Genomic DNA, 26,131 nt, shown 5'->3' on the forward strand with positions numbered 1-26,131 from the left:
AGTAGGTGTGGCTTGCCTACCTGGTACCAGAACACTAGCTTCTAGCTTGGGATTGACACCAGTATTGCGTAACAAAATTGATTATTAATCCTCTTCAGTTGCATATGTGTTAATGCTATTATAATATACTCGGTTTTACCCTCAGTTCACTGACCTGTAGGTAGCACACAATCAGTTCCTTTTGTCATCACTACATTTAATATTGTCCTGGTTAACCACGATTCGTTACTATTTTTGTAGAGGTTGTGCTTGAAATTATTGATTGGCTACAAACAAATGATTTGAACCGATGTTCTTCACCGTAATCATTGGGCAGTGTAGTCCATTCAATCAAATGTTGTCATCAACCTATTTGATCGTACATGTAGTGCATTTGTTATGTGTGTGAGACGAACTGTCTCGGTAGATTGCAATCATGCTTTTGTTGAATGGATTTGAGGAGTCCACCATATTTACGGTATGATTTACGTCATATGCACAACCTCTATTAATTGTGAAAGTTGGCCTATTCGTTTAACATGTTTAAGAAAAATATAGAATTGGAGGACACACGCTTCATAAAAACTTTGGGTTTCACTCATTTATTTACTTTAAGGGGTATAATACCATGATTTTCATCCCAATGACAAAGTTCAATAACCTCAATTAAATACTCAATAGTGCAAATTTGACCTCAAGTTGCAGAGTATGAGTTTTTGTACCCAAATTTTCAAAGGTCATTCAATGAATATACAAATGTATTGGGGTTAAAGAATTGTGCCCTCATTAGATGAGCATGTTGTGGATCCTAGTGTAAGACATGAAGACCTACCAATTGAGAGACTGATTATAAATTGAGTGGTTGCTTGACTCGATTACTTAATTGATTGATATTTTAACACCAAGATACGGTACATTAATTACGAGACTACAATGTAATTTGTTAATAATCATAATTGATCGATTGATCAAACGAATGATTATCAATTGATGCTTGTTGAGTAGTTTAATGCTTGACTGACTATTAATTCATATCAATCTAATAAGTTATTGTGATTCTATTTATATTATTATATTATATTGATTGATAGGATGACCATATCAATTAAATGATTAATCAATCAATTCATTAAATAATTCTGATTGTTTTCTTGATTGTTTGTTGAATACTTTATTGGTTGGTTGAATGAACCAACGATTGAGTGATTAATCTAAGAATCCCTTGAACTTGAAGAATGTCAGTTTGCAACCATTTTTCGAAAATCGGAGTAACTTTTAATTTTTCACCCCTAGCATGCAAATTGACCTTGGACCTGTCGAGCCTCAAAACTTGGTAACAAATGTGTCCTACGTGCAAATATGTTACACTGTGATCCTTAGACCCAGACAAATAATTTGACATGTTTTTAGTGAATTTGGAGCATGTTTAATTTTTTGCCTCCTATATGACTATGAGTATGTAGGGTGTTTGAGGGTCTTTTGGGTCTTTTTTGAGGGTCACGGAGTTCCAACTTGCCGCTTGATGCTTATATAAGCACATTTCCAAAATAGAACCAGACTAATATAATGACACTGGTTTTACAAAATAAATCAATATGATATCACGATTTAGGCCAAGGTACTTTAAAGTGTGAAGTGTTTTGATCCATGCAATCTCAAAATCAATCGATTGAGATGACTAGCGTACTCGTCCCAGTTACATAACAGATGCGGTTAAATGATGGGCGGGGTTACCAACCATATTTGGAGTTATTACGTTGTCATTAACTGGGTTGGTTCAGGTCACTGCTTATGGTAATTCGATTGCGCTGCTGGGGGTAGCGCACCAATCTATAAGGACCAACGCCTGACGGCGTTGATTATTAGTGCTAAATATTGCGTTGGTCCTGTATGGACTACTTGACCAGCGAATGAGGTGCCGATGTGATGATGACGTGATTCAATTAGCCAATCAGAACCCCACTCCAGTGTTTATGCCATAAACAGCGTCAAATCGGCAGACCACTGAAAAACCATGCTGAAAATTATAGTCATGATAGTGTAAATAATAGTTTATAAACATGCATGATGTATGCAGGGCCATGCCAGATTTTAATGAGGCAATAACGAATTTTGTTTATAAATATCTTTTTGTATGTACTTAAAAAGAATCCTGATTAACGTGTTTATTTGCATATTCTACTTCTGTGTACATGTACATGATATGCGTGACCCAAGATGTTCACTATACACCCCTTAAATGAGATTAATTTCACCAGGCCACCATAATCGGTCCTAACAAGTAATGATACAAAACAAGCTTTTGATTATGTTAACATTTTTGAACTTGTTGCTTGAACTACTGTGCCTCAAACAAGCAAAGCATGTTAAACTTTCTTTTTAATTAATGAGTGGCTTTTAACCCTTGAATGTATAACAAAGTTACTCGCCTACTTACAAAACCACCACTTTTAAATCATAATCTTGATCACGCATAATTATATACATGTACATTGCATTTTTTTGAGTCACCTATTAATGTATTATGTTGATAAAAAGATAGGCTTTGGTCTGGTGATATGTATATGCTATGTCTTATTGATATGCCTAATGTGTAAATAATCATGAGTGATTCAAGTGTAAATGTATGTGACCAATGATAATGTAAATCAGAAAAGAGCTCAGTACTTATAAATTAAACATCATGATGAGTATGTAATTACAGATGTAATTCATGTCAATTATGATGACATGACAAAAAAAGATGCTGAGCTGTAATTTTCTTAGGAAGGCAGTCCCAAATATGACAAATTTAGTGACCCTCTATCTTGGGCTGAACACTTATGACCCCTTCCCCCATACACACACACACGAACACATCGGTGTCAAACGATGATGAACAACAATGAAACATGATTGAATCCCAAATGGATATCACTATGGTTTATTCATTGTAGTATTATTATAATAATGATGAATATTCATGAGTGATATGTTAATAATTACATATAATTGTTCCATTTACCTTTTCGGTAAATCCCATCAGCCTTTGCGATAGTCTGTATACATTCCTCGAGTCAGTAAAGTGAAATCAGATTTTGAGATATTCTCAAAAACTGTTTAATTTTTGCAGGAATCTATTATGCTAGTTGGATTCCTTTCATCATTTCCTTTCTTAAAATGTATACTTTATTACATTTATAAAAACAATATCTAAATTACTGATTTGAGAAAGGTATACAGACTAAAGTAGACCTGAGATGTCGTCATTTGACGCAACGCCGATGCGTACATTGTTACTGCGCACTTCACGGCTTTGAAATGCGCAGTAGCGATGTTCACTAAACAAATGTGCACATCGGCGTGATGTCAAATGACGACATCTCAGGTCTACTCGCAAAGGCTTGTATGGGATTTACCGAAAAGGTTAATTAAGACACTAAATTAGATAGATATTCATGGGCGATATGTTAATAATCATACCTATGATGTCAACAAATTGTATGTAATTATGATGGATCTTGCTCAATTAACGAGCTGTGATGTGGTTTTTTTGGTTTTGGTTTGTTTTTAGTGTTTGCAGCACTAGATTTTATGAATCTGACTTAATTTGTTTTTATTGAAAATTATGTGACCAGTTACATGAAAAAGGTGGACTACTTTTCAAGATATATAGATCTTAATGTATGAAAAAGTAAAGAACTTCAAAAGAAATTGCGACATATGTTCAGTTATAAAAATAAATGCTTTGATCAATTTTGAAAAGTGATGTGTTCCAAACTAAAGCTTATAAATTTCTTCTTAACGTATCTGTCAAGTCATTTTCTTGCACAGTCCATCCTTTTGATGCAATTGGTCACAGTATATATGCTATAAATATAATTTTGGTGTTATTTTATTGGTGTTTTATATCAAAAAAATGCAAATGTCGAAAAATACGAGTTGTTTCTTGCCTTGTTGAAGCAGCTCACAAGTAAATATTAAAGGGACTTTTAAAGATACGTCGAGGACCAAAAAAATTTGTAACATTTTCTGAAGTACCTTACTATGATTGATAAATTGGACAAAATTTGCATTGGAATTCCTTATCTCTCTAGACATGAAGCTTATAAAATTCTACAAAATGCAGTGTCTTGCTTATTCATTGTAGGGGTTAGTTACTACATTACTTAGTATGTGTTCTAAATGTGCAAAAAAATATTAGATGTACTAGTATTAGATATACAAACTTATTGCAAAATACTATGAATTGTTGTGTTTAGGCACAAGCATTTTAGCTCACAAAGCATACTGAATGAGCTCTTGTATGATTTGTCCTCCTGTTTATCTTTGTACACTTGTGTCTCCTCCTTTTCACTCATCTTTTTTCTTCTACTGTCTTCTGTTTACTTCACCCCTTCATTGTTCTTTCCCTTTTTCTCTGTACTTGTTTTCTCTTCTACCTTTTCTTCATCATCTCCTTCTCTTTCTATGTCCATGAATTCTATATATACTACACTTCTTATTCTTGTTCTTTTTTCTAAAGCTTTCTCGTTTACTTCATCTTCTACTTCAAATTCTTCCTCCATTTCATTTTCTACTACTATTATTCTACTATTTTATCTTCTCTCATCATCTTTCTTCTCCTCAATCCTTTTCCGAACAATGGGAGCACATGGGTGTACTGTACTAGATAAGGAAGCATGTTTTGTGATGCCACATTTTCTTTTCTACTGCCTTAACTCTCCCTTTATTTTCTCAGTGCAACATTTTTATCCTAATCCCAACCATATAACCTAACACAATTCCCAACCTCTCACTCACTAAGTCACTCACTAACTCACTCACTCCCCCGCTCACACACTCACTCATCATCAGAATCTGTTTCACCACTCCCATGAAGCCCTCCAGCATTTTCTATTCCTTGCCACTGCTGCCTCAGCAGTTGTACTCATGAAGCTGGTGATGTCATCTCTCCAAAAGTCTTATTGTTTTCTTCCTCTCCTCCTGTTTCTAGCCTTTGGCTGCCATTCTGTGTATCTTTGTTCACCTGCTGTCTAACTAACCATATTCCCAACTCTATAGCCTAACCCAATTCCATCCATATGACATGCCCTAACTAATACCCTAACCCTGCAACCTAAACTAAACCCTCTTTATAATTCTATTGTTTCCGAGTGGCAGCCCATATTCTCTCTTTATAGTACCAAACAGTATGCTTTGTGAGCTGTCGTTGTTGCACATTGGTATACTGCTGGATGGGTGTGAGGGAAGGAAGGAGGATTTGTGGTGGGTGATTGTGGGAGTGCAGGTGTGTGTCAAGGGGTGGATGTGTGGAATGTTGGGGTGTGTGAGAGGGTGTATGTTATGGGCTTATGGCGTTATAGATGTGATGAGTGTATGACATATTGGACACATTTGAAAAGTGATTACATGTATGTTAGTGTTTTTTATGTGGTTATAAATGTGGGGAGATTGTGGTTATATGCTGTGAGTGTGTGGGGATTGGGTTGTGGTTATAAATGTAATGAGTGTGCGATATTGGATATTAAAGTGGTGTTTTTATGTGGGGTGTGGTCTTATGTGGATGACTGTTTTCCAGGGTATAAACCGGTATTGTGTGCAACATAAAAATATATAAATCTGCAGAAAGCAATTTATATTATTTGCAATGAGTTTGTTTCATTCCTGGTGGAGGTGTAAATATCACAGGTTTATTGTGTGACTATATCTGATCTAATCAGACCAAAGATGGCAATAGTGATATTTAGATACATGTGTTAAATAGGTTGTTAAACCAATACTACCAATATGATAAGGATGCACTTGTGCAATTGATGCTGATAATAACTCAATATTCAAGATTGCTTTCTTTGGCCTGGTTAGATCAGGTCACATTACATATTGTATGTGAATCTTGTATCTCAAAAGTCGTGACCAACCGGTCGGACATAAGTCACTTATTACCAGACCTTACGTCAGACAGCGCTATTGCCGATGTAAGGTCCGGAAATAAGTGACTTGTGTCCGAACGTGTGGACACGACTGTAGAAGACTTATTAAAGACTGGCAAGACAGTAAGCTGAATGTGGTAATATTGTTTCATTGCTTAATAAATATATTTCTTTAATAACGTACAAAACACAAATAGATGTGTATGGTGTCAAATTGTTGTCTTTGCTTCTTTGAAATATACAGACATATGACACAACATAAACAAATATGACACAAACACACGTGTACCCCTACATAATCAGATCTCACACCACCAAATCAGAGTCCCATAGAGATATGCGCTAAATTTGCCTTAAGAAAACGTCATTTTTTTTTTTCAGGAGCGACTTAGTTTTAAGGGACAGCTATGATGGTTGAAATCAGCCGTTGACTGATCCCTCTGGCTGGGAAAAAATATAGGTTGACCGTCATTATTTTTTACCCTCGAAGTCTACGATATCTGGGAATTGCCTATTTTACAGGCAAAACCATGCCAGTGTTTCTGTAAAGAAAAGGCTGCTTAAAATTATTAAAAGTTATTTGATCTCGCCCATCTGTGGTACACTTGCAGGAAATAATATTACTAATCATGACCAATCCAAATTTGGCTAAAATTATGCAAATTTCTGCTCATTTTAATGCTTAAATTGAGTGAATTAGGGCGCACAACGATATAATTCTATTTGGTGGTGTGAAATCATCAGAGTTTTGCCTGAATTTTGTCCTGAGACGACATTCTGCTACTTTGGTAACAATGGAAATTACACATGTTTGGTGGGGATGTTAGCTATGAAAGACAGTTAAAGGTTAGTGGACCATTTCATGAGCTTTGTCCTTTTAGTGTTATTATATAAGATTCTCATTGCAGTATGAAGAATGAAATAAGAAAAAATAATTAAGCTCTCCTGTTGTTGGATATGATTACAGCCATACGTGCCCTAGCAGCATTCCCCCGTTCATTTCCTGGACCATTATAGTCTGGTACTTCCACATCAACTAATGGACGCTCAGGCCTGAGATGAGGCTCCTTGATGACTTTGTACGGTGTCTGATCTCCGCCAAACTCCCCCTTTTATAATTCATATCCCCAAATTTTTAGTTTTCCCCCTTTTTGCGAAATGCTTTCCCCCTTTTTCAAATATTTCCCCCTTTTTAACTTTCCCCGTTTTCAAATAATTTCCCCCTTTTCGACTTTCCCCCCTTTTCGACTTACCCCCCTTTTCAAATAGTTTCCCCTTTTCGACTTTCCCCTTTTTCAAATAGTTTCCTCCTTTTCGACTTGCCCCCTTTTCAAATAGTTTCTCCCTTTTCGACTTTCCCCCTTTTCAAATAGTTTCCCCCTTTTCGACTTGCCCCCTTTTCAAACTTTGTAGTTTCTCCCTTTTCTACTTTCCCCCTTTTCAAATAGTTTCCCCCTTTTCGACTTTCCCCCTTTTCATGTAGTTTCCCCCTTTTCGACTCCCCCTTTTCAAATAGTTTCCCCTTTTTTAATTTCCCTTTTCAAATAGTTTCCCCGTTTTCAAATTACCCCCTTTACAAATAATACCCTTTTTATTTTCACCCATTTTGTAAAATTAATAGTTCCCCCTTTTTACAAATAATCCCCTTTTAACTTTCCTCCCGCTTTTCACAAATAGGTTCCCATTTTAAATAGTTTCTCCCTTTTAAATAATACTCCTTTTTGTTTTTAATACTCCTTTTTGTTTGGGTACTCCCCGTTTTTCCGTGCGTAGGCTTTACCAGTAAGCCTGGACCCTGGAGAGTACCGTGCACTCACTAGAGCTCATTTCGCTACATCCATTATTGGAAAGGCGTTCTACATGAATTTGGATACCAACGTAGGTAGATTTATAGCCTGTTGTGCAAGCGCCGCTAAATTCAATGGGTTAGGGATCCGTCAACTTTTATGCACGTTTATAGAGGGGCTGTACAAAGAGCAAATCCGATATGATTGATAAACCAAATGGTCTTCAGAATGTTAAACGGGTGAAATGGCATTCATAAATATTTATGCTGGTCAAATTCATAGCAATGATGTTTGAAAGTCTGTGAAGAACTTGTCTATAAACAGGCATATGTCAGAGACAACAAACAACTGGCTGCCATTGTTACAGAAGCCTAGATAATAAGAATTGTTTGTGCTATATAATTATTCAAAAGGTTTTTTTTAAAGTTAGCACCAAAGTTTAAAACAAGCGGTCTTAACAGTGAAATGACAATAAAAGCATACATTTATAAAACGGGCCTGGACAAAATGGGCATTGCATATTTATGACAAGTGTGGCTGTGTGATTTTATGCAACTTTATTTTTAAGCCAGTTCCGAGTAATTTTCGCTATTCTTTGTTTGTCAACAATCCCGTTAACAATAAAAATGTGCTTTCTAATCAAAGGCTCTATGGCGTATATTCAATTGACCAGACAAATGAACCAGGGACTTCGGTCAGTGGTGCACGCCTCAAAAATCCCAAAAGAATTAGTAGGCCCTATATGTTAGATGAAGAATTAAGTAGCAATTAAGGGGGTACTACACCTCTGCCCAATTTTGTGCCTATTTTTGCATTTTTCTCAAACATTATGGCGCATTGGGGACAAGTAAGATATGTATATTATAGGGGCAAGGACTACAACTACTGCACTGGAAATTTTATTTCAGCACAGCCAACAGTTGTGGAGTTACAGTCAAAATGAGGAAAACCAATATTTGATCAATAAATCAATAACTACTTGCTTTGTGTTGCTGTATTTTCAGTACAGTAGTTGTAGTCCTTGCCCCTATAATATACATATCTTACTTGTCACCAATGTGCTATAATTTTTGAGAAAATTGCAAAAATAGGCGCAAAATTGGACAGGGGTGTAGTACCCCCTTAAGCCTAGTCATTTTGCTGAACCATGAAATGGTATCAGCCTATATGAGTGTATGTTACTTACTTGCTTACTTACTTGCTTACTTACCTACCTACTTACTTACTTACTTACTTACTTACTTACTTACTTACTTACTTACTTACTTACTTACTTACTTACCAACCATTTGGTCTAAAATGGACATATCTTTAAATGCCACGAAGGTATGAACCCACAAGTGGTGTAAAATAAAAGAGAAAGAAGTAAAGAATATAATAAAAATATTTCCTAAAATCAGAGGTCATCCAAGGGGTCACAGGGGTCAAAAAGGTCATTTTAACCAAAAATGCTCCAATCGAGCTGAAATTTATATGCAATGATGCTTATGACATTCTAAACATGTTTAGAATATTTTAATATTCACTTAAGGTCATTAAGGGGTCATAAAGGGGTCAAAGGTCAAGTTGTCAAAAATGCTCCAATTGAGCTGATATTTAAATGCCATTTAAATGCCAATCACGTGCTTTCAACGTGTAGGCCGGACCTATTTCAATATCGAAGTACATGGGACGTGAATGCACGGTACTATAGATGGTCCGTGCCTACTGGTAAAGCCTACGCATCGTGAAAAGGGGAATAAAAAAAGGGTGTAAAAAAGGAATAAAAAGTAAGGGATAAACTATTTTAATGGGGTAAAAATCTGTAAAATGGTATTATGTAAAAGGTGAAAAGAAAATTCGAAAAGGGGGAAACTATATGAAAAGGGGGAAACTATATGAAAAGGGGGAAATTCGAAAAGGGGGAAACTATATGAAAAGGGGAAATTCGAAAAGGGGGAAACTATATGAAAAGGGGGAACTATATGAAAAGGGGGAAATTCGAAAATGGGGAAACTATATGAAAAGGGGGAAATTCGAAAATGGGGAAACTATATGAAAAGGGGGGAAAGTCGAAAAGGGGGGAACTATTTGAAAAGGGGGAAAGTCGAAAAGGGGGAACTATTTGAAAAGGGGGAAAGTCGAAAAGGGGGAACTATTTGAAAAGGGGAAAGTTAAAAGGGGAAATATTTGAAAAAGGGGAAAACTGAAAATTTGGGGAGATGAATTATAAAAGGGGAGTTTGGCGGAGATCAGACACCGTAACTTTGGCTATTTGGAATAGCACGGAGCAAGCTACTATCACTCTGCAGGCGCGATCTGGTGCCATCCTTATGCACGGGAACTTCTGCTTGATCTACCCATTGACTTGCTCAATAACTACACGTCCCTTCCTGTGTGCTCTGAAAGAGAATAATGAAAAGGCATGTCTATATTAGTGACATTGATTTAATGTAATACAAGTGCAGGGTATGATAGGTTAATTCATGCCCCAGTAAGTATCTTGGCAGTGGCGGCACCAGGAATTTTTTTCGGGGGGGGGGGCGGGCAAAGTGAATTTCAGGGAGGGCAAAATCTACAAATTTTGCGCAAATTTGCTGCAAAATGTGGGAATTTACGTAATTTAGGGTTTTTTTCCTCAAAAGTGGGGGGATGGCAAACTGGGGGGGGGGGAGAAAACTTGTCCCCCCTGTAGCACCGCCACTGTATCTTAGGCCGGACTTACTTTCTCGGGACCCCGACTTACTATCTCGGGGTCCAAGTTGATATTTCAGTGCTCTGAGTTACTATCTCAGGACCCAGAGAAGTAAGTTAGGCTGGTCCGAGATATTAACTTGGAGTCCTAATAGTAATTAACTTGGGCCCAGAGATAATAACTTGGAAGTCCAAGATCGGATCCGATATAGTTGGACAGGGCCCCGAGTCTGGAGACCCGATTAACTTGAGACCCGAGATAGTAACTTGGACCCCAAGATACTAAGGAACCGTTCACAAACACTTGTTAGGGGCCTGATGCAAAAAGGGGCCCTGAAAAAAATTACCACAATTTTTCATGGGAAAATTTAGTTTATATGCTTTTTTATGGGGTTGATCCATAATTTTCATGTCAAAAAGGTCTGAAAAGTGGAGGGGGGGCGAAATATTTTCGCGATTAATTTTATTTGCATCAGCCCCCCCAACAAGTGTTTGTGAACACTGTTCACTGAACAGTCCCTATGTCCGACCCCATATTACTATCCGGGGGTCCGATTTACTATCTGGCTGCCCCAAGTTAATATCTAGGGCATTCAGTTACCATGGTTACTCGCAAGTTATTATCTTGGGCTCAAGTTACTTTTGGGGCTATCTCTCCTCTCCGCAAAAAAAATGGGAGTTTCTGTTTGCCGCGAGTTGATCATTCACTTATTCGATTTACCACACATCCTCTTCTATGTCATGTGCCCTGAACGAGAATTTCTTCCATTGACATATGATATGACATGTATTTTAGATTAGTGCTATATAAAATCAGCCCGACTATGATATAAAATTGGGTCGATTGAGCCCATGTTTATTGGTCTCGCTATGAGTTTTAAAATATTGGACAAGATGTAGTCGAGTCCAATATTTTAAAACTCATAGCGAGACCAATAAATATTGGGCTTAAGCATCCAATTTTATCATTATTATGTGTTGGCTCCAATATTTTCACAAACTTGGATTCATCAAAACATAATAATGTCCAAATATGGGGGATGATTGTATGACCCACCACCCCTTATCAAAATTTTGGGAGGGTGATTCAGAAGTTCCCCCACACCCCCTGGGATTTACGTCTATGATTGTCAGTGGCGTACTAGTGTGGGACATCACACTGGGGGAACCGACCATGATGGGGAGGGGGGAATGGGAGGGCCTCCGGGTCTGCGGATGAGGGGGGCGGACACAAGCCTTTTTTCGGCAATTTTCCTGTGGTATTTTTAAAAATTTCAGATCGATTGGGAAGGGGGGCTTATGCTGTCCCTATAACTCTACGCCACTGATGATTGTGCATAACATTTATTACGCTTACAGTATTTGAAAAATAATTATAGACATAAACACCACTGACGTGAGAGTGGCTTTTTAGATAAAAGGTTTATTTTATAGATGAAATGAATATATTTAGTTGAAAAGGGCCCAGTAGGCCTATTCCTACTAGGAAGTCATATAAACGAATATGCCCCCCCCTGGGAAAAATCTCTGTCAACATTGCATAGCAGTTTGTGTCCGTGTGCAGATGCTAATAGGTCTGTCACACTACGACGGACTGGATCAACGTACATCACCGAATACAAAAATATTTTATTCGGTGGAAAAATCACCAGTCCGGCAGAAGATTCGGTGGGATTTTGGGTCCGATTCCCGTTCGTCTCTCTATGCGTTGTGGCCGCTAATAATCCTGCAGGCGTCTTATATCCGATCGTTCAACGTCCGACAAATGACCGGATTTGGGGGTCCGATTCCCGTTCGTTTCTCTGTGCGTTGTGGCCGCTGATAATCCTGCAGGCGTCTTATATTCGATCGTTCAACGTCCGACAAATGACCGGATTTGGGGTCAACGTCCGAAAAATGTCCGGATTTGGGGGTCCGATTCCCGTTCGTCTCTCTATGCGTTGTGGCCGCTAATAATCCTGCAGGCGTTTTATATTCAATCGTTCAACGTCCGACAAATGACCGGCGAATCCGTGGCCAACAGGAACGTCCACCCTATCAGAAAAGTGGGGGAGGAGAGGGTGTTTGAGAGGGTTTTTGACCACTTAGAGGCAGTGGCGTAGCAAGCACTTTTTCAGAGGGTGAACAAAGTGGGGAAAGACAACTTTTAAGGGGAAAACTTTGACGAAAATGGTCAAATATTGGCTAATAAGTACAAAAGGGCTACAAATCTGATATAATCAGGGCAACCAGCGTCCGGGGGCAATAGAGGTGAGAAACCTTTGGACAATGAAGGCCCAATTGAAGCCATTTGTCATTTTTTGGATCAATTTTAGCACTATTATTGGGTACTATTTTAGTTTGAAACAGCCGCAAATTGGTGAAACGAAAGCCTAATTGAAGCCATTGAAAAGTTTTCACCATTATTGTATAATATAAACAATTGTTTTAAAAATAACACGTGGATGTCCATAGCAGAAGCAAAAGGACGACTTGTCCATTTTTCAAAATGAAGGTCATTGAAGCCATTTGCATGGGGACTGTAGGGCCTATTTACATTATTAGGCCTAGGCCTATTGTGTAAAAATTTAGTTTTAAAAATGGAAAATTGTTTTTGGTGCATCATTTTTACACTATTATTGCCTTAAACAAAAAATAAAGAAGGCCCGAACTGAATTTGCAAATTTTAAAATGTTACACTGATCCACTGACACTTAGATATAAGACTTCAGACTCGTAATTTCAGGTAAAGCATGCATGGATTAATATGTTAAAGTCAGTAATAGACCTAAGTCCGTCTTAAATACTGACTTTGGTGACAAAATGTCACGGGCCCTACATATCGACGGGCCGGCAGTAATTTTCACAGGCTTTTGGGCCAAGGAACCACATTTAAGCACTGCCTATAATAATCACAGGCCTATACTTAGGCTTACTATATACTATCCTGGGCCTACTCAATAACGTACAATTTAACCTTTTCCATGTTTTCACTAAAACTTTGATATTTGATATTGGAATATTTGGAATTTGATATTGCGTCCTCTACCCTTCAGAAAGTGCCCCTCCCTCAATACTACTTACATGCATAGGCCTACTAAATTACGTGCAATTGAACTTTTCTCTTCTCTCTTCAATTTTTCTCACTTTCTTTTCTTTTTCTCTCCTTTCCCCTTTGTTCTACTTGTCAGTCACTAAAGTACTGGGGAAATATGATATTGCGTCACACCCCCTTCCCCACCCCCCCCATGATCGAGGCACATGTTCGCCATAGGCCTACATCCGGCACAAGCGCCTGCGAAACCTTGCAAACACCTGCGGTATATAAACGAAAGAATAACGAACAAACCCAGGGTATATATACAGAACAGTACGAACACACATCGGACAACTTCCGAACATGTGTATTCGGCACACTCCGTTCAAGTTTTGTGCATGCACAAAACTTGAAACGTATTATCGACGGACTAAACAAACATCACCTAACACGAAACGCATTTGGCGGATAATAGCAGGACATATGAAGAACATAAAACGAACATTGACGAACACTAACGGATTTGCTAAAATACCATCCGTTTCTTATACGGAAGACCGATCCGGTGTAGTGTGACACTAACACGGTCTTGGTCAACGTACATCACCGAATGCAAAAATATGCTATCCGGTGGTGAAGGCCTCACAGGAACGTATTTGCAACGAACACGGGCCGAGTGCAACGAACAAAGAACGAACATGAACGAAAGGAGAGCGAACAAACTCCGGCAATATGCAGCACCATACGAACACACATCGGATAAATACCGAACATGTGTATTCGGTACACTCCGTTTCAAGTTTTGTGCATGCACAAAACTTGCCGACGGACTTAACGAACATCACCTAACACGAAACGCATTTGGCGGATAGCAGGACATAAAAAGAACATAAAACGATCATTGACGAACAACAACGGATTCACTAAAATACCATCCGTTTCTTGTACGGAAGACCTATTCGGTGTAGTGTGACAGGCGCATAAATTATTGGGGCACAGTGTCGACGTGCTACGATAAATATAAATTTAATACTCCGTTGGTGAGCGACGGGCGATTGGTATTTCACCGAACGCAAGAAAAGGAGTTCTATCCGATTGGCTAGCAATCGATCGCTTAGGTCGCTTAGTAGTCAACTACAAACTCAAAACTGAGCAATGTATTCAATTCGATTGAAATCGATATTCTATTATTGACGTAGATAAAGAGAGTGATAGTGTGTCAATAATGTACATTGTATTGCAGCTGGATTTTACATGCATTCCTTTATATAAATATTTTCTCAAAGAGTTGAATATGATTACAATTTTTACCCAGGATTTCAAATTTTTTACCGCGAAATTGCAGTTAAACATATCCACAGCAAAATACCGGTCCTCACTAATTAGTGCAGGGCTGTCAACTTTTTGGAATTGCTTGGCGTGAGACAGAGATGTACCGGATTTGCCGACTCAATGTTCATTTTGTACCATGATTATTTGAGCCACGGCGCTCGAGAATGTGAAAAGCGGGGGGGGGGGTCTAGGAGCAACAAATTATTCATGACGATGCGTGAGATTTTACTCATTTTCCAGCTTTTTGCGTGAGCTTTACTACCTTGGCGTGAGATTATACTACCTTGGCGTGAGACCGTGAGAAAGTGACCCAATGCGTGAGACTCACGGCCAATGCGTGAGAGTTGACAGCCCTGAATTAGTGTATTTAATTTCCAGTTAGTGTATTTAAGATAAAACATGTGATTTATGATAAAATTTTCTTGCAATAGAAATATCATATGGGATTCTGATATGGTAGGCCGCAACCGCCACAACGTGGAGCTGCTACGCGTAGCTGACTTTTTGCTCCGTGGAGCCAAATTGACCAATCATGATCATGTTAGAGTTTTTCATTACTCGGAGGTAAAACTGACCAATCAAGTACGACTTACTCATTACGTGAAGCGAATTTATTCATTAAGAATTTGCCAGACGAGCGTCACGTAGTTGCAAGATATCCTCGGTCACGAAAGTTGTGATTCAAAAAGTAGTTTATGAAAAGTACGAACCGACTTAAGATGGACATGCACTCATAAGAAACTCATACAGTATTGTACATAACTATATAGCTAGGCAGAGTGGTGGTAAACCATGCACACAGTTCTGCGATCTGCAGTGTATCGCCGGGAGCTAATTTGTATAACTTGCGCGGTGTGGCCTGCGGAATTCGACCTTCAGCAAACCAGTTCGGATTTACTTTATATACTAGTAGTAGGCCATACATACTGTAGTTTACTGTCCGTTTTCCTATACACAATACTCAGTGCGCTCACCATTGACGCGTGACCTCTACAAATAGTGTATGTTAGAAGTATAGGCCATTGCCTAGTTGACGTCACTGTGTAAAAATAACCGGCCAATATTTAAAGTATTCTCTGAAATTCTAGAAAATATAGTTTTGTAACATGTCCTAATTTTTAGCTAATTTAGGTGTTTGGAAATATTGGTACTTTTGTGTTTTAGGAAGGATATGTAAACGACAGATAACACCAAAAAATATTATTTCTAAACCGTGTTAAGTCTGCAAACCATTATGCTTCTCATTTTCAAGAACGCTGGTTAACAATAAGCAGACTATTGTCTCATTTCGTAAACAAAAGCCCACACAGTATTGTTACCTTGCGTTCGCTGTATAATCGTTCACCCAACTGAAACTATAATACCAGCTCATTGCTCATTGCACAGGTAAAACAGACACAAGAAGTGCAGTGTGTATTTAACCAGAGAAGATCTGATGTAACATAGTTGAGCTGTTTTCATTGAGTGTTATCTTGGTTTAATAGCTTTTAATGGGTTTTAAGTCCTTCAAAGGTCGTGGTGAATTCTACTGTAGACATGACTGCATTATTTTAAAGTCAACAACATTCAACAATATGATCACCGTGATAGTATGACAATATCAGTACCGTGGGTGTCAGTGATCCTGGCCTGACACAGTAGACAAACAAACAAACAAACAAACACGCCACACACATGACACATGCATGCAGATCTCACACCACCAAATCAGAGTCCCATAGAGATATGTGCTAAATTTGCCTTAAGAAAACGTCATTTTTTCTTCACAGGAGCGACTCAGTTTTAAACGACAGCTATGATGGTTGAAATCAGCCCTTGCCTGATCCTCTGCACTGGCTGGGAAAAAATATAGGTTGACCGTCATTATTTTTTACGACTGGCCCTCGAATTCTACGATGTCTGGGAATTGCCTATTTTACAGGCAAAACCATGCCAGTGTTTCTGTAAAGAAAAGGCTGCTTAAAATCATTAAAAGTTATTTGATCTCGCCCATCTGTGGTACACTTGCAGGAAATAGTATTACTAATCATGACCAATCCAAATTTGGCTAAAATTATGCAAATTTCTGCTCATTTTAATGCTTAAATTGAGAATCCATGGGTTTTTCTAAGAAGTGAAATTAAGGGCGCACAACCATATAATTCTATTTGGTGGTGTGAAATCTGCAAGGTAACATTGACTATACACTAATCAAACAATGGTATTGATCCTGTACAAATGGTCGTGGTTTATTTACATTCGATTCATTTAAAATCCCCATAGTAAACATTAATTTTGGGAAGAGTTTTCTCTCTGGAACGAGGATGCATCCACTGGCTCCGCGTAATGAAAAGATCTAACATGATTGGTCAATTTAGCTCCGCGAAGCGAAAAGTAAGCTACGCGTAGCAGCTCCACGTTGTGGCGGTTACGGCAAGCCATATACTGATCATGCGAAAATCGTAAAAACAGTGTGACAGGCTCTCAAAATCTCAAATTGTATGCTTAGCCTGACTCGCTCGGCCTATCTCGAACAAAATCACCATGCGTAGCTGTTGAAAAACGTGAGGATTCATCCTACTATCACGGCAATTTTTAACCATAGGGCCTGCACTTTGGCTCCACATTTGAAAGGGGCGTGAATTCATTTTTGGATACGCCCCTATTATAATTAGGTAATACTCACACACATTCCCTATATGTATATACATGTACCACATGTAGTAAATCTGTCTGCTTTATCTGTATTGTGACGTTCTTAAGCAAATAGTTAAACACGATTTCATCAAACATTATAACAATAGCTCTTTTACAGCGTGCAATCATCCCGGGCAATAATTGGGCAATAATAGAGGATGTGCGTGAAATTATTGATTGGCTCCATACAAAGGATTTGAACCGGTGTCCTTCACCGTAATCATGGCACAATGCAGTGCATTCAATCAAACGTTGTCGTCAACCTATTTGATCGTATTCAGTATCAAAGTTACGTAATGTTACTATGTCAACGGGATCACGCTCTTGAGTAATGAACCACGATCAAAACAATCGCCACACAAAGTATATGGCACTCGAAGGCATACCAACATAGCGTGATCCGGTAACCAAGAGGATTACGTAACCACTTCGATGCTGAATAGTGCATTTGTTATGTGTGTGTGACGAGCTGTCGCGGTAGATTGCAATAGCTTGTAATCATGGTTTTGTTGAATGAATTTGAGTACTCCGCCATATTTACAGTATGATACGTCATAATCTAGGTGATTATTTGCATTTGATGTCTTGAATACGCTGGCGAAGTTGTGTAATAATCGGATTAATGCTATAACAGTAGATGAATACAAGGTTTGAATATATCGTGTTGCAAAAGCCCCATTCAGTGATCCCAGCGAAAGTGAAAAAAAAATCAAATTGTTACTTTTATAAATTTTTTTAATGAAAAAAATGGGCAAAAAACCCAAGAAAACGGCAGTATCGACGAAGTTGAAGCCCCATTGAAATACATGTAGCTAATTTATATATAGGCCTATGTCAGTATATAAATTACAGATTCACGTAAATGCATTATTTTGTCTTAAATAGGCCTACTCGGCTTTTGGCTGAACCACTAGCAGAAGATACTAAATTGATGTTTTATGACCTTTGAAATTCTTTTGTTGCGAGTGACATGGTCAGTTCAATTCACGCCGAGTGTCCTTGACAGGTTTGACTCTGCTTCAGTGGTAATGAAAGAATTCAAAAGATAACCTCTGCCCCACCAATCCCAAGCAATTGTCTGAAACTGCTCTTCGGATGATGTATCATAAGAACTCAGTCGTCAAATGATGATAGTCATATAATGACCAAAAGATTATTACTGACTATATCATTGAAGACTGAGTTCCGCAGTCTAGTACAAAATCTGAATTTTGATGATTTTTACGATCGTCCGGATGAAAAAATCACTGAATGGGCCGTTAGTACCCTCCTCTCCTTACCCTGGCAATATGAATCAAAGAAAAATAAAGACAAAATTAAATAAAACAAGAAAAAAAAAAAAGTCAAAGAAAAGAAACAATAAAAGAAAAACAAATATGAAATGTTCGAACAATATTTGGTTTATAAAATTAATGTGACCGTGATGAGGCTCGAACTCACCACCTTCCAATTTAAAGTTTGAAGCGCTCGTGTACCAAATTCTGATGCCTTACCAAGTGAGCTGTGCTCCTGAGATACGAAATAAAAATAAAATAATACACTGTATACCTGCTTGTGTCGGTAATTGATTTGCTCTAATTCCATAATGGTACAGTGCAACAGAGCAAAATGCCCAAAATTTAAAAAGCTATATAATTTATGAACAATATACACTACACATAAAAAATACTAATACAAGGGAATTTCAACATAAGAATCCAAACAATTAAGTACCAACATGCACAGCTTTGTCCTTATATCACATTTGGGTTTTAACAAAATGTTATCAAACCTCTACTGTGATTGGCAGCTGCACAAAGCATCTCTTTGATAGCTGATCTATCTATCTATCTTGCGGACGCATCCGAGAAAGAGTTTACAATTCTTTTCCAGGAATCTCTATCAGCCATCAGATTTGGGAGGTCTTTCTTGCTGTCGGCAACAAATGAACCAAGATATTTAAAGTCCGACACCTCCTTGAGTTGTGTGCCATCCCGAGAAAGGATTGGAGTTGGGTTCTTATCTCCATTAATACACATATATTCTGTCTTCTTGGAATTGAGAAAGAGGCCAACTTTGGCGGAAGCATCTTCTAAAGATGACAGAAGATCTTGGGCATCTTGTGATAATGTAGCTGTTGAAGCTATGTCATCTGCGTAGTCAAGATCGGTTAGATACTTGTTCTTCTCTCTGCTCGTCTTATTGGGCATGATGTCAATCCTTTGGACTTGTCAGTGTCTATCGACTGTCTGAGGAGATAGTCTACCACTATCACAAAAAGGTAAGCGGCCAATGTGTCGCCCTGCAGGATTCCAGCAGTAGAGAGAAACTCTTCAGTTGGTCCATCACCTGTTTGTACAAAACTGATAGCTGATAATGGCCATCCATTCAGCAAGTGGCTACTAACTGACCTTGACAGGCTTGAATGAGCACTGTCATCTGCTACAAAACCATCACACTCTAGGACCTGGTCACTCCATGATCCAACAGAGAGCACAGTACTTTGACACAATGGAGTGAAATTATTGATTAAAAGTACAGCTCCTATGCGTGTATAGCAAAAATTGGAATAGAATGTTTGGAATCATGTAACTAAAATACTAAATGCATTCTGCAAAATGTGCTCTGACCAATATATAAAGCATTTCATTAGCTTTAATTTGACATATTGTTTGACATGTTTGGAATTATGGTAAATCATTAAATAAAATATTTATTAATTAATCAATTAGGTCAATTAATTAAAAATTTAATGCAAATATGCATATTTTCTCTGACAGAATTATAGGATTTGACAAGAGCCATCTTTCTTGTAAGTTTGATTATTATAACATACCGGTATCGTATTGCGTCCCCAGTTATAGTTGCAGAAAAAAATACGCGTGCAGGACACACATACGCACACACCCCCACACACAGAGGATCGTACCGTTTTACAATCATATAACATTCATTGGCGCTAGTAGTAGCAAATTCCAATTTTCTTTGCTTTACCTCACTTGTTCTGCTCAAAATTAAAAGGGGACATATCTGACATTAAAAGCATTTTTATGGAAATTATGTTTAACTATTTGCTTAAACAGCACAAAACAGATAAAACAGACAAATTTACTATACATATAAGCCTATACATGTATGGTATGCCAGGGACTGTTTAAGAATATATCATTTACTTCGAGGACTGTTATATATCAAAAATGTGAAAAATATCAAATTTTAATTATTTGTCATAAAATTTGTATTATATCGTGAATTTCAAACAATGAAATTATTTGATATCAGAAAGACATTCTTCGTATTCATAATGCAATTCGATATGTCTGATGTGCTCTCGTGTCCCACAAAAAATACTATCGAAACGCTCAAAACGCTCATTCCAGATCCCTTAATTTGGTAAATTTTCTTTTCTTTTTTTTTTTTCTTTTCTTGTTTTATTTATTTTTTTCTTTATTTTTCTTTGATTTTTTTTGCCAGGGTAAGGTTAGTATTGTACTAAAGGCCCGTTCAGTGATTTTTTGATTTTTGTTTTCATCCCGACGATCGTAAAAATCATCAAAATTCAGATTTTGGATATTAGACTGCGGAACTCAGTCTTCAATGATAGTCAGTAATTTTATATTTTGGACATTATTATGACTATCATTTGAGGACTGAGTTCTTATGATCCGAGGAGCAGTTTCAGACAATTGCTTGGGATTATTGGGACAGAGGTTATCTTTTGAATTCGTTCATGACCACACAAGCATAGTCAAACCTGTCAAGGACACTCGGCGTGAATTGAAAGACCATGTCACTCGCCACAAAAGAATGTCAAAGGTCATAAAACACCAATTTGGTGTCTTCTGCTATCTAAAGGCGTATGGCTGATTTTGTACCTTTCGTCATTGTCATAGATGTGCTAACATAGCTTGCCAGTGCAGTGGTTCAGCCGAAAGCCGTGTGTCTAAGACAAAAAAATAATGCATTTACGTGAGTCTGTAATTTATATACCGGTACGGTACTGACAGTATATAAATTAGCTACATGTATTTGAATGTGGCTTCAACTTCGTCAATACTGTCGTTTTCCTGTTGTTGTTTTTTTTGCCATTTGTTTTTCATTCAAAAAATTTATAAACGTAACAATTTGATTTTTTTTTTCACTTTCGCTGGGATCACTGCATGGGACTTTGTAGCGCGGATTATTCAAAACTTGTTTTTACCTACTGCTATAATTATAGTATTAATCCGATTATTACATAACTTTGCCAGCTTATTCAAGACATAGAGCGTGTTTATAGTGAGCCAGATTATGCGGTATTTAGCTGGACTGCCACGCAGTCTATATTTTGTTTATGTTTTACTAACCATTGCAAATCTAGACTACGCGGTAGTTTAGCCAAATAACGGAAAGATTGTCTCACTATAAACACGCTCATAGGTTATGTAAGGGATAAACTGTACATGGGTATAGAGGCCCTGCATGCTTTTATCGATTGGCTCCAAACAAAGGATTTGAACCGGTGTCCTTCACCGTAATCACGGCGCAGTAGCCAACAGTCCATTCAATCAAATGTTGGCAGTGTGCGAGACGAACGATGTATGCACATCATCACTTATCATGCTTATTGTTGTCCAATGCATATACTGTGTGTATTGTTCCCGGGAATTGTCAATGCAGTCAAGCAAACAGGTATTATATTTTGAAAAGGCCGCTATAGTATATTCACAGGGGTGTCTTGAATGGCCAATCATATGGGACATAATCAAATTGCAGTGACTGCTTCCTTTGTTACCACATGTCAGTCATCTTGTGATTATTGGACCATGTAAACCTGCCAAAAACGAGACAAAGTGCTGGCCCTATGACGGCGATATAGGGACGATGACGGTGTGTGGGGGGCAATGGCGCCTGCATGGCCTAAGTTATTGGGGGGGTGGCCACCAAAATTTTGAGCCCCCGCCCTCCGGAGCCACTGGTGTTTTATTCTTTTAGACCTATCCGTTATAATAATTATGATATGAGACCGCCGACGCAGTTGTAACAACATGAAATCTTTTCATGACATACACCGCTTGAATGTTTCGTTTCTCAAGATTATTACGTTGGGGAGATTAACTAGTAACAAACGCACGGCGCATGCGCGAGCCGGGAAATTCAGTTTTGGTTTTGAAACGTAAACAACTGAAAGCTGAATATCAAAACAACTCCATGACCTTCTTTTTCACGTTTAGGGAATAATAATTATGAAGATATGAGACCGCCGACGCAGTTGTAACAACATGAAATCTTTTTCATGACATACACCGCTTGAATGTTTCGTTTCTCAAGATTATTACGTTGGGGAGATTAACTAGTAACAAACGCAATGAGCATGCGCGAGTAAAATCACTCATCAGAAAATTACGAACGAAACTTTAGGGTCGAATTTTTGGTCAAAAAAATTTCGAAAAAAATCATATTTTTTTGGCCTTAAAACTTGGCCATAAAAAATTCCCGTACACCACCAATTTCATGATTTTTGTCCTCAAAAATTAACTGAGTAATCCTCATAGTGTTTTCAAGTCAATTCCCCGGGAGACGGAGAAACGGACATATAGAAAAAAAGATATTTAATTTTATTTTATTTAATCCACAAATTGACACCTGAGTCGGGGCGTTGCAAACGTGTCGTACATGTGTAGGGACCGATTCTACAGCAAGCTTGAACTTCCCGGCTCGCGCATGCGCCCTGCGTTTGTTACTAGTTAATGGGGAGACTGTAGTGAGCCATCATACGTTGGAATTGAGAGAAGAAAAGTTTAGATGTCCGTGAATAGTCAAGAGAGGGTGCTTTGAATGTCTTCCTTTTCTCAGGCGGTATTGGACACGCGACATGTGACATACTAGGCTGATGAAACTACAAGGCTGACAGCCCGTTCAAAATACACGATCATAATTACAAATTGAAAAACAATGTATACATACAGTGGAACACTTTAACATACCCAAAAGGTTTTAGAATAAATAAATTATTTGCTTTGACACCACAAACCATATTTTGTTTGTGAATATTTCATAATTAGGCCTATACGTGTTAATTCAATGGCGATGTCAAAAATGGCGACATCGCATCCGAGACCTTCCTGCCTTTTCACGTATCTTGGTACAATTCAGGCTTCATTGCGTGTGTGAAGCAACAAACATGAAAAAAAACCTTTAATAGAGGCCTACTTTCGGGCAAAAGATTTGTCTCATTGCTGTTTATTGATGCGGAGGGGGTATCTATCTATATCAAAATCATGCCTTGCTTTAATTAAACTTTGACAACGCTAGTCTATTTAAGATTAAACCGAGTGTGGCAAGTAAATTTTGCCATCATGCATTGTACCCGGTCGAAATAAAGTGACCATAGTGCGTCTATTATGACTATTAAATTGGAATATTTGATTTCTAGGGTCATTATTTTATACAAAGCTACAATGTACATCTTCCCCAACAGTTATTATTTTAAAGAATAAACGATCTTTTACCTGTTGTATCCTTTCTTCACAGCTGTAGCGGGATCCGCAAATGGAGTCATTAGCCAGTGACTCTGCATGTGCATAGCCGGAGTCCCCCAAGAGCACACTGCAAAAACAAGTGTTTATATTTAAACACCATATTGTGTTTATTAGAGCAACACTTAATAAACATAATTCATGTTAATGGTCTAACACTAATGTTCATAAATTAACACTTGTTATATAACAAACATTAGTGTTTGTAATATAACACCAAGTGTTAATTTATGAACATTAGTGTTAGAACCATTAACATTAGTGTTAGACCATTAACATGAATTATGTGTTTATTAAGTGTTGCTCTAATAAACACAATATGGTGTTTAAATATAAACACTTGTTTTTGCAGTGTAGTCCTCTTCCATCCAGCTCCCCTCTCTGATACGCCTGACCTATATCACTGTTCTGAATGATTCTAGAGTCATGTGTGCTCCCTGGCCAACGTGCTACCACATTAATGATGTGGTATTTGGCGTCTGAGATGAGTTGAATATTGATGCTATGAAATCCTTTCCTATTTACATATACATGTTCATTCTCCCCATAGGGGCATGAGTCCAGTCTGACATGAGTACAGTCTACTGCTCCTATCACTCGTGGAAAGCTACATAGGGCGTAAAACTCTGCTTGCTTGGCTGCAATCTCTTCATCTGTAGTAGGCCATACAATGTGGTCGTCTCTCAATTCCACTAAGGTCACTACCTTGATCACTCTACAAACGGTTGATTCCGAGACACCGTGATGGTCTGATCCACTTGTGTATACCGACCCCGAACCATAGAATCTCAGGGCAATGAAGACTTGAAGCCGTGAATTTACTGCATGACTTCTCAAAGTTTGTCTCCTTTGGTCTAGTTCTGGCACTAGTATGTTTAGCACGTACATCATACCGGCCCGTGTGAATCGGTAACGTTTATACATCTTGTTGTCATCGTATAAATCAAATGGATTGGTACGATCACGGAACACTCTTTCTCTCTTTAATGCTCTCGCGTTGATGATGTACATCAAATGGGCAGCCATTTTGATGTACGTTTAATTTGGGGCCGAAATATGTTTTATATGCCTATTTGGCGCGAAATTATACTTATCATACTTACCATACAGAGTTTACGAAGCTTCGTTGGACTTACGTCTAGTATAATGTCTTCGTAACTTTTCTTAACTTACGAAGGGTATTTAAGAAAGAGTCACCCTTCGTAAAAGTTTAGTGAAATGGAAATTACGAAGCGTCGTAACTTTACGTCGGATTTTGCAAGTTACGAACGATTTCGGGACTTACGAAGTGAGTTACGAAGGGTTAGGAGTTTAGTGAAATGGACATGTTAATGTTATTAAAACGTTTTTACCTAAACAAAAAGCCAAAATATAACTTATTTAAAGCGTTTTTGTGTTTGCTGGGTAAATCAACAAAGCAAAGTACGCCATAAAGTCATATTATGACTTTATGTCCTCCATCCCATAGAACTGCATTTTGTTAAACGGCCAAAATAAAGAAGGGTTTCTTTCACTTTAGGCCCTACCTTGCGATGGACAGAAACCCTTCTCGACAGTTATTACTTGTATAGTATTATTTCAGCATTTTGAGTATAGATTAACAAATCTAAAATTGGACGGAAATCGTACATTATGGCTTTCAGAGTCTCCGGAAGATTGTAGAATTTTAGATATTGGTGCATGGGGGGCGTAGGTGGCACCAAGTTATTGGGGAGGGCAATGGTACTTGTCCACAGTCAATTTGTTTTTGCATCAGGCCCCCTAAGCACCTAATTATCATGATTAAGTATATAGCATCCTATAGTATATACCGTAGTTGTGGTCTTGCAAAGATGTACATTGAATGATTGCGTAGATGCAGCGGGACGGGAGCGGGTTGTAATAAATGTATATATGCATGAGCAAAGAAGATCATGATGAGACACTTTTCTCATCTTCTCTGGTACACAAAACATTTTCGACATCATTCGCAAAAGGTTAGAAAAGGTTACCAGAAAACATTTAAATGTCGGGTTATATAAAGGATGTATAGAGGGTATGAAACGTTTTCATAACATTCAAAAACATTTGTTGATAACCTACTGCAAATATTCTTTAAGTGTTGGCAAAATATTTGGTAAAAATGTTTGCAAAAATATTTGACAATAACAATTTGAAAACATTTTCAAAATATTGTTGCAGTGTGTTTTCAAACGAAACGTTTTTTAAAGCGTTTCCATTACATTAATATAACCCGACATTTTATGTTATTATAATGTT

General features: G+C 37.9%; 2 protein-coding genes across 3 annotated transcripts in view; one reads left to right on the top strand and one right to left on the bottom strand.

Annotated features, from left to right (window-relative positions):
* Positions 1-26,131, top strand: part of LOC140146448 (uncharacterized) — a 102,392-nt gene that overhangs the window by 54,551 nt on the left and 21,710 nt on the right. The window lies entirely within an intron of this gene.
* LOC140141670 (putative nuclease HARBI1) lies at positions 9,885-24,945 on the bottom strand. The gene is given in 4 exon segments (XM_072163585.1): positions 9,885-10,059; positions 23,846-23,910; positions 23,912-23,942; positions 24,213-24,945. Coding segments are annotated over 4 exon segments (957 nt in total). The 5' UTR covers positions 24,899-24,945.

The sequence above is a fragment of the Amphiura filiformis genome, chromosome 2 (assembly GCF_039555335.1).
Source record: "Amphiura filiformis chromosome 2, Afil_fr2py, whole genome shotgun sequence".
Taxonomy (NCBI): Eukaryota; Metazoa; Echinodermata; class Ophiuroidea; order Amphilepidida; family Amphiuridae; genus Amphiura; species Amphiura filiformis.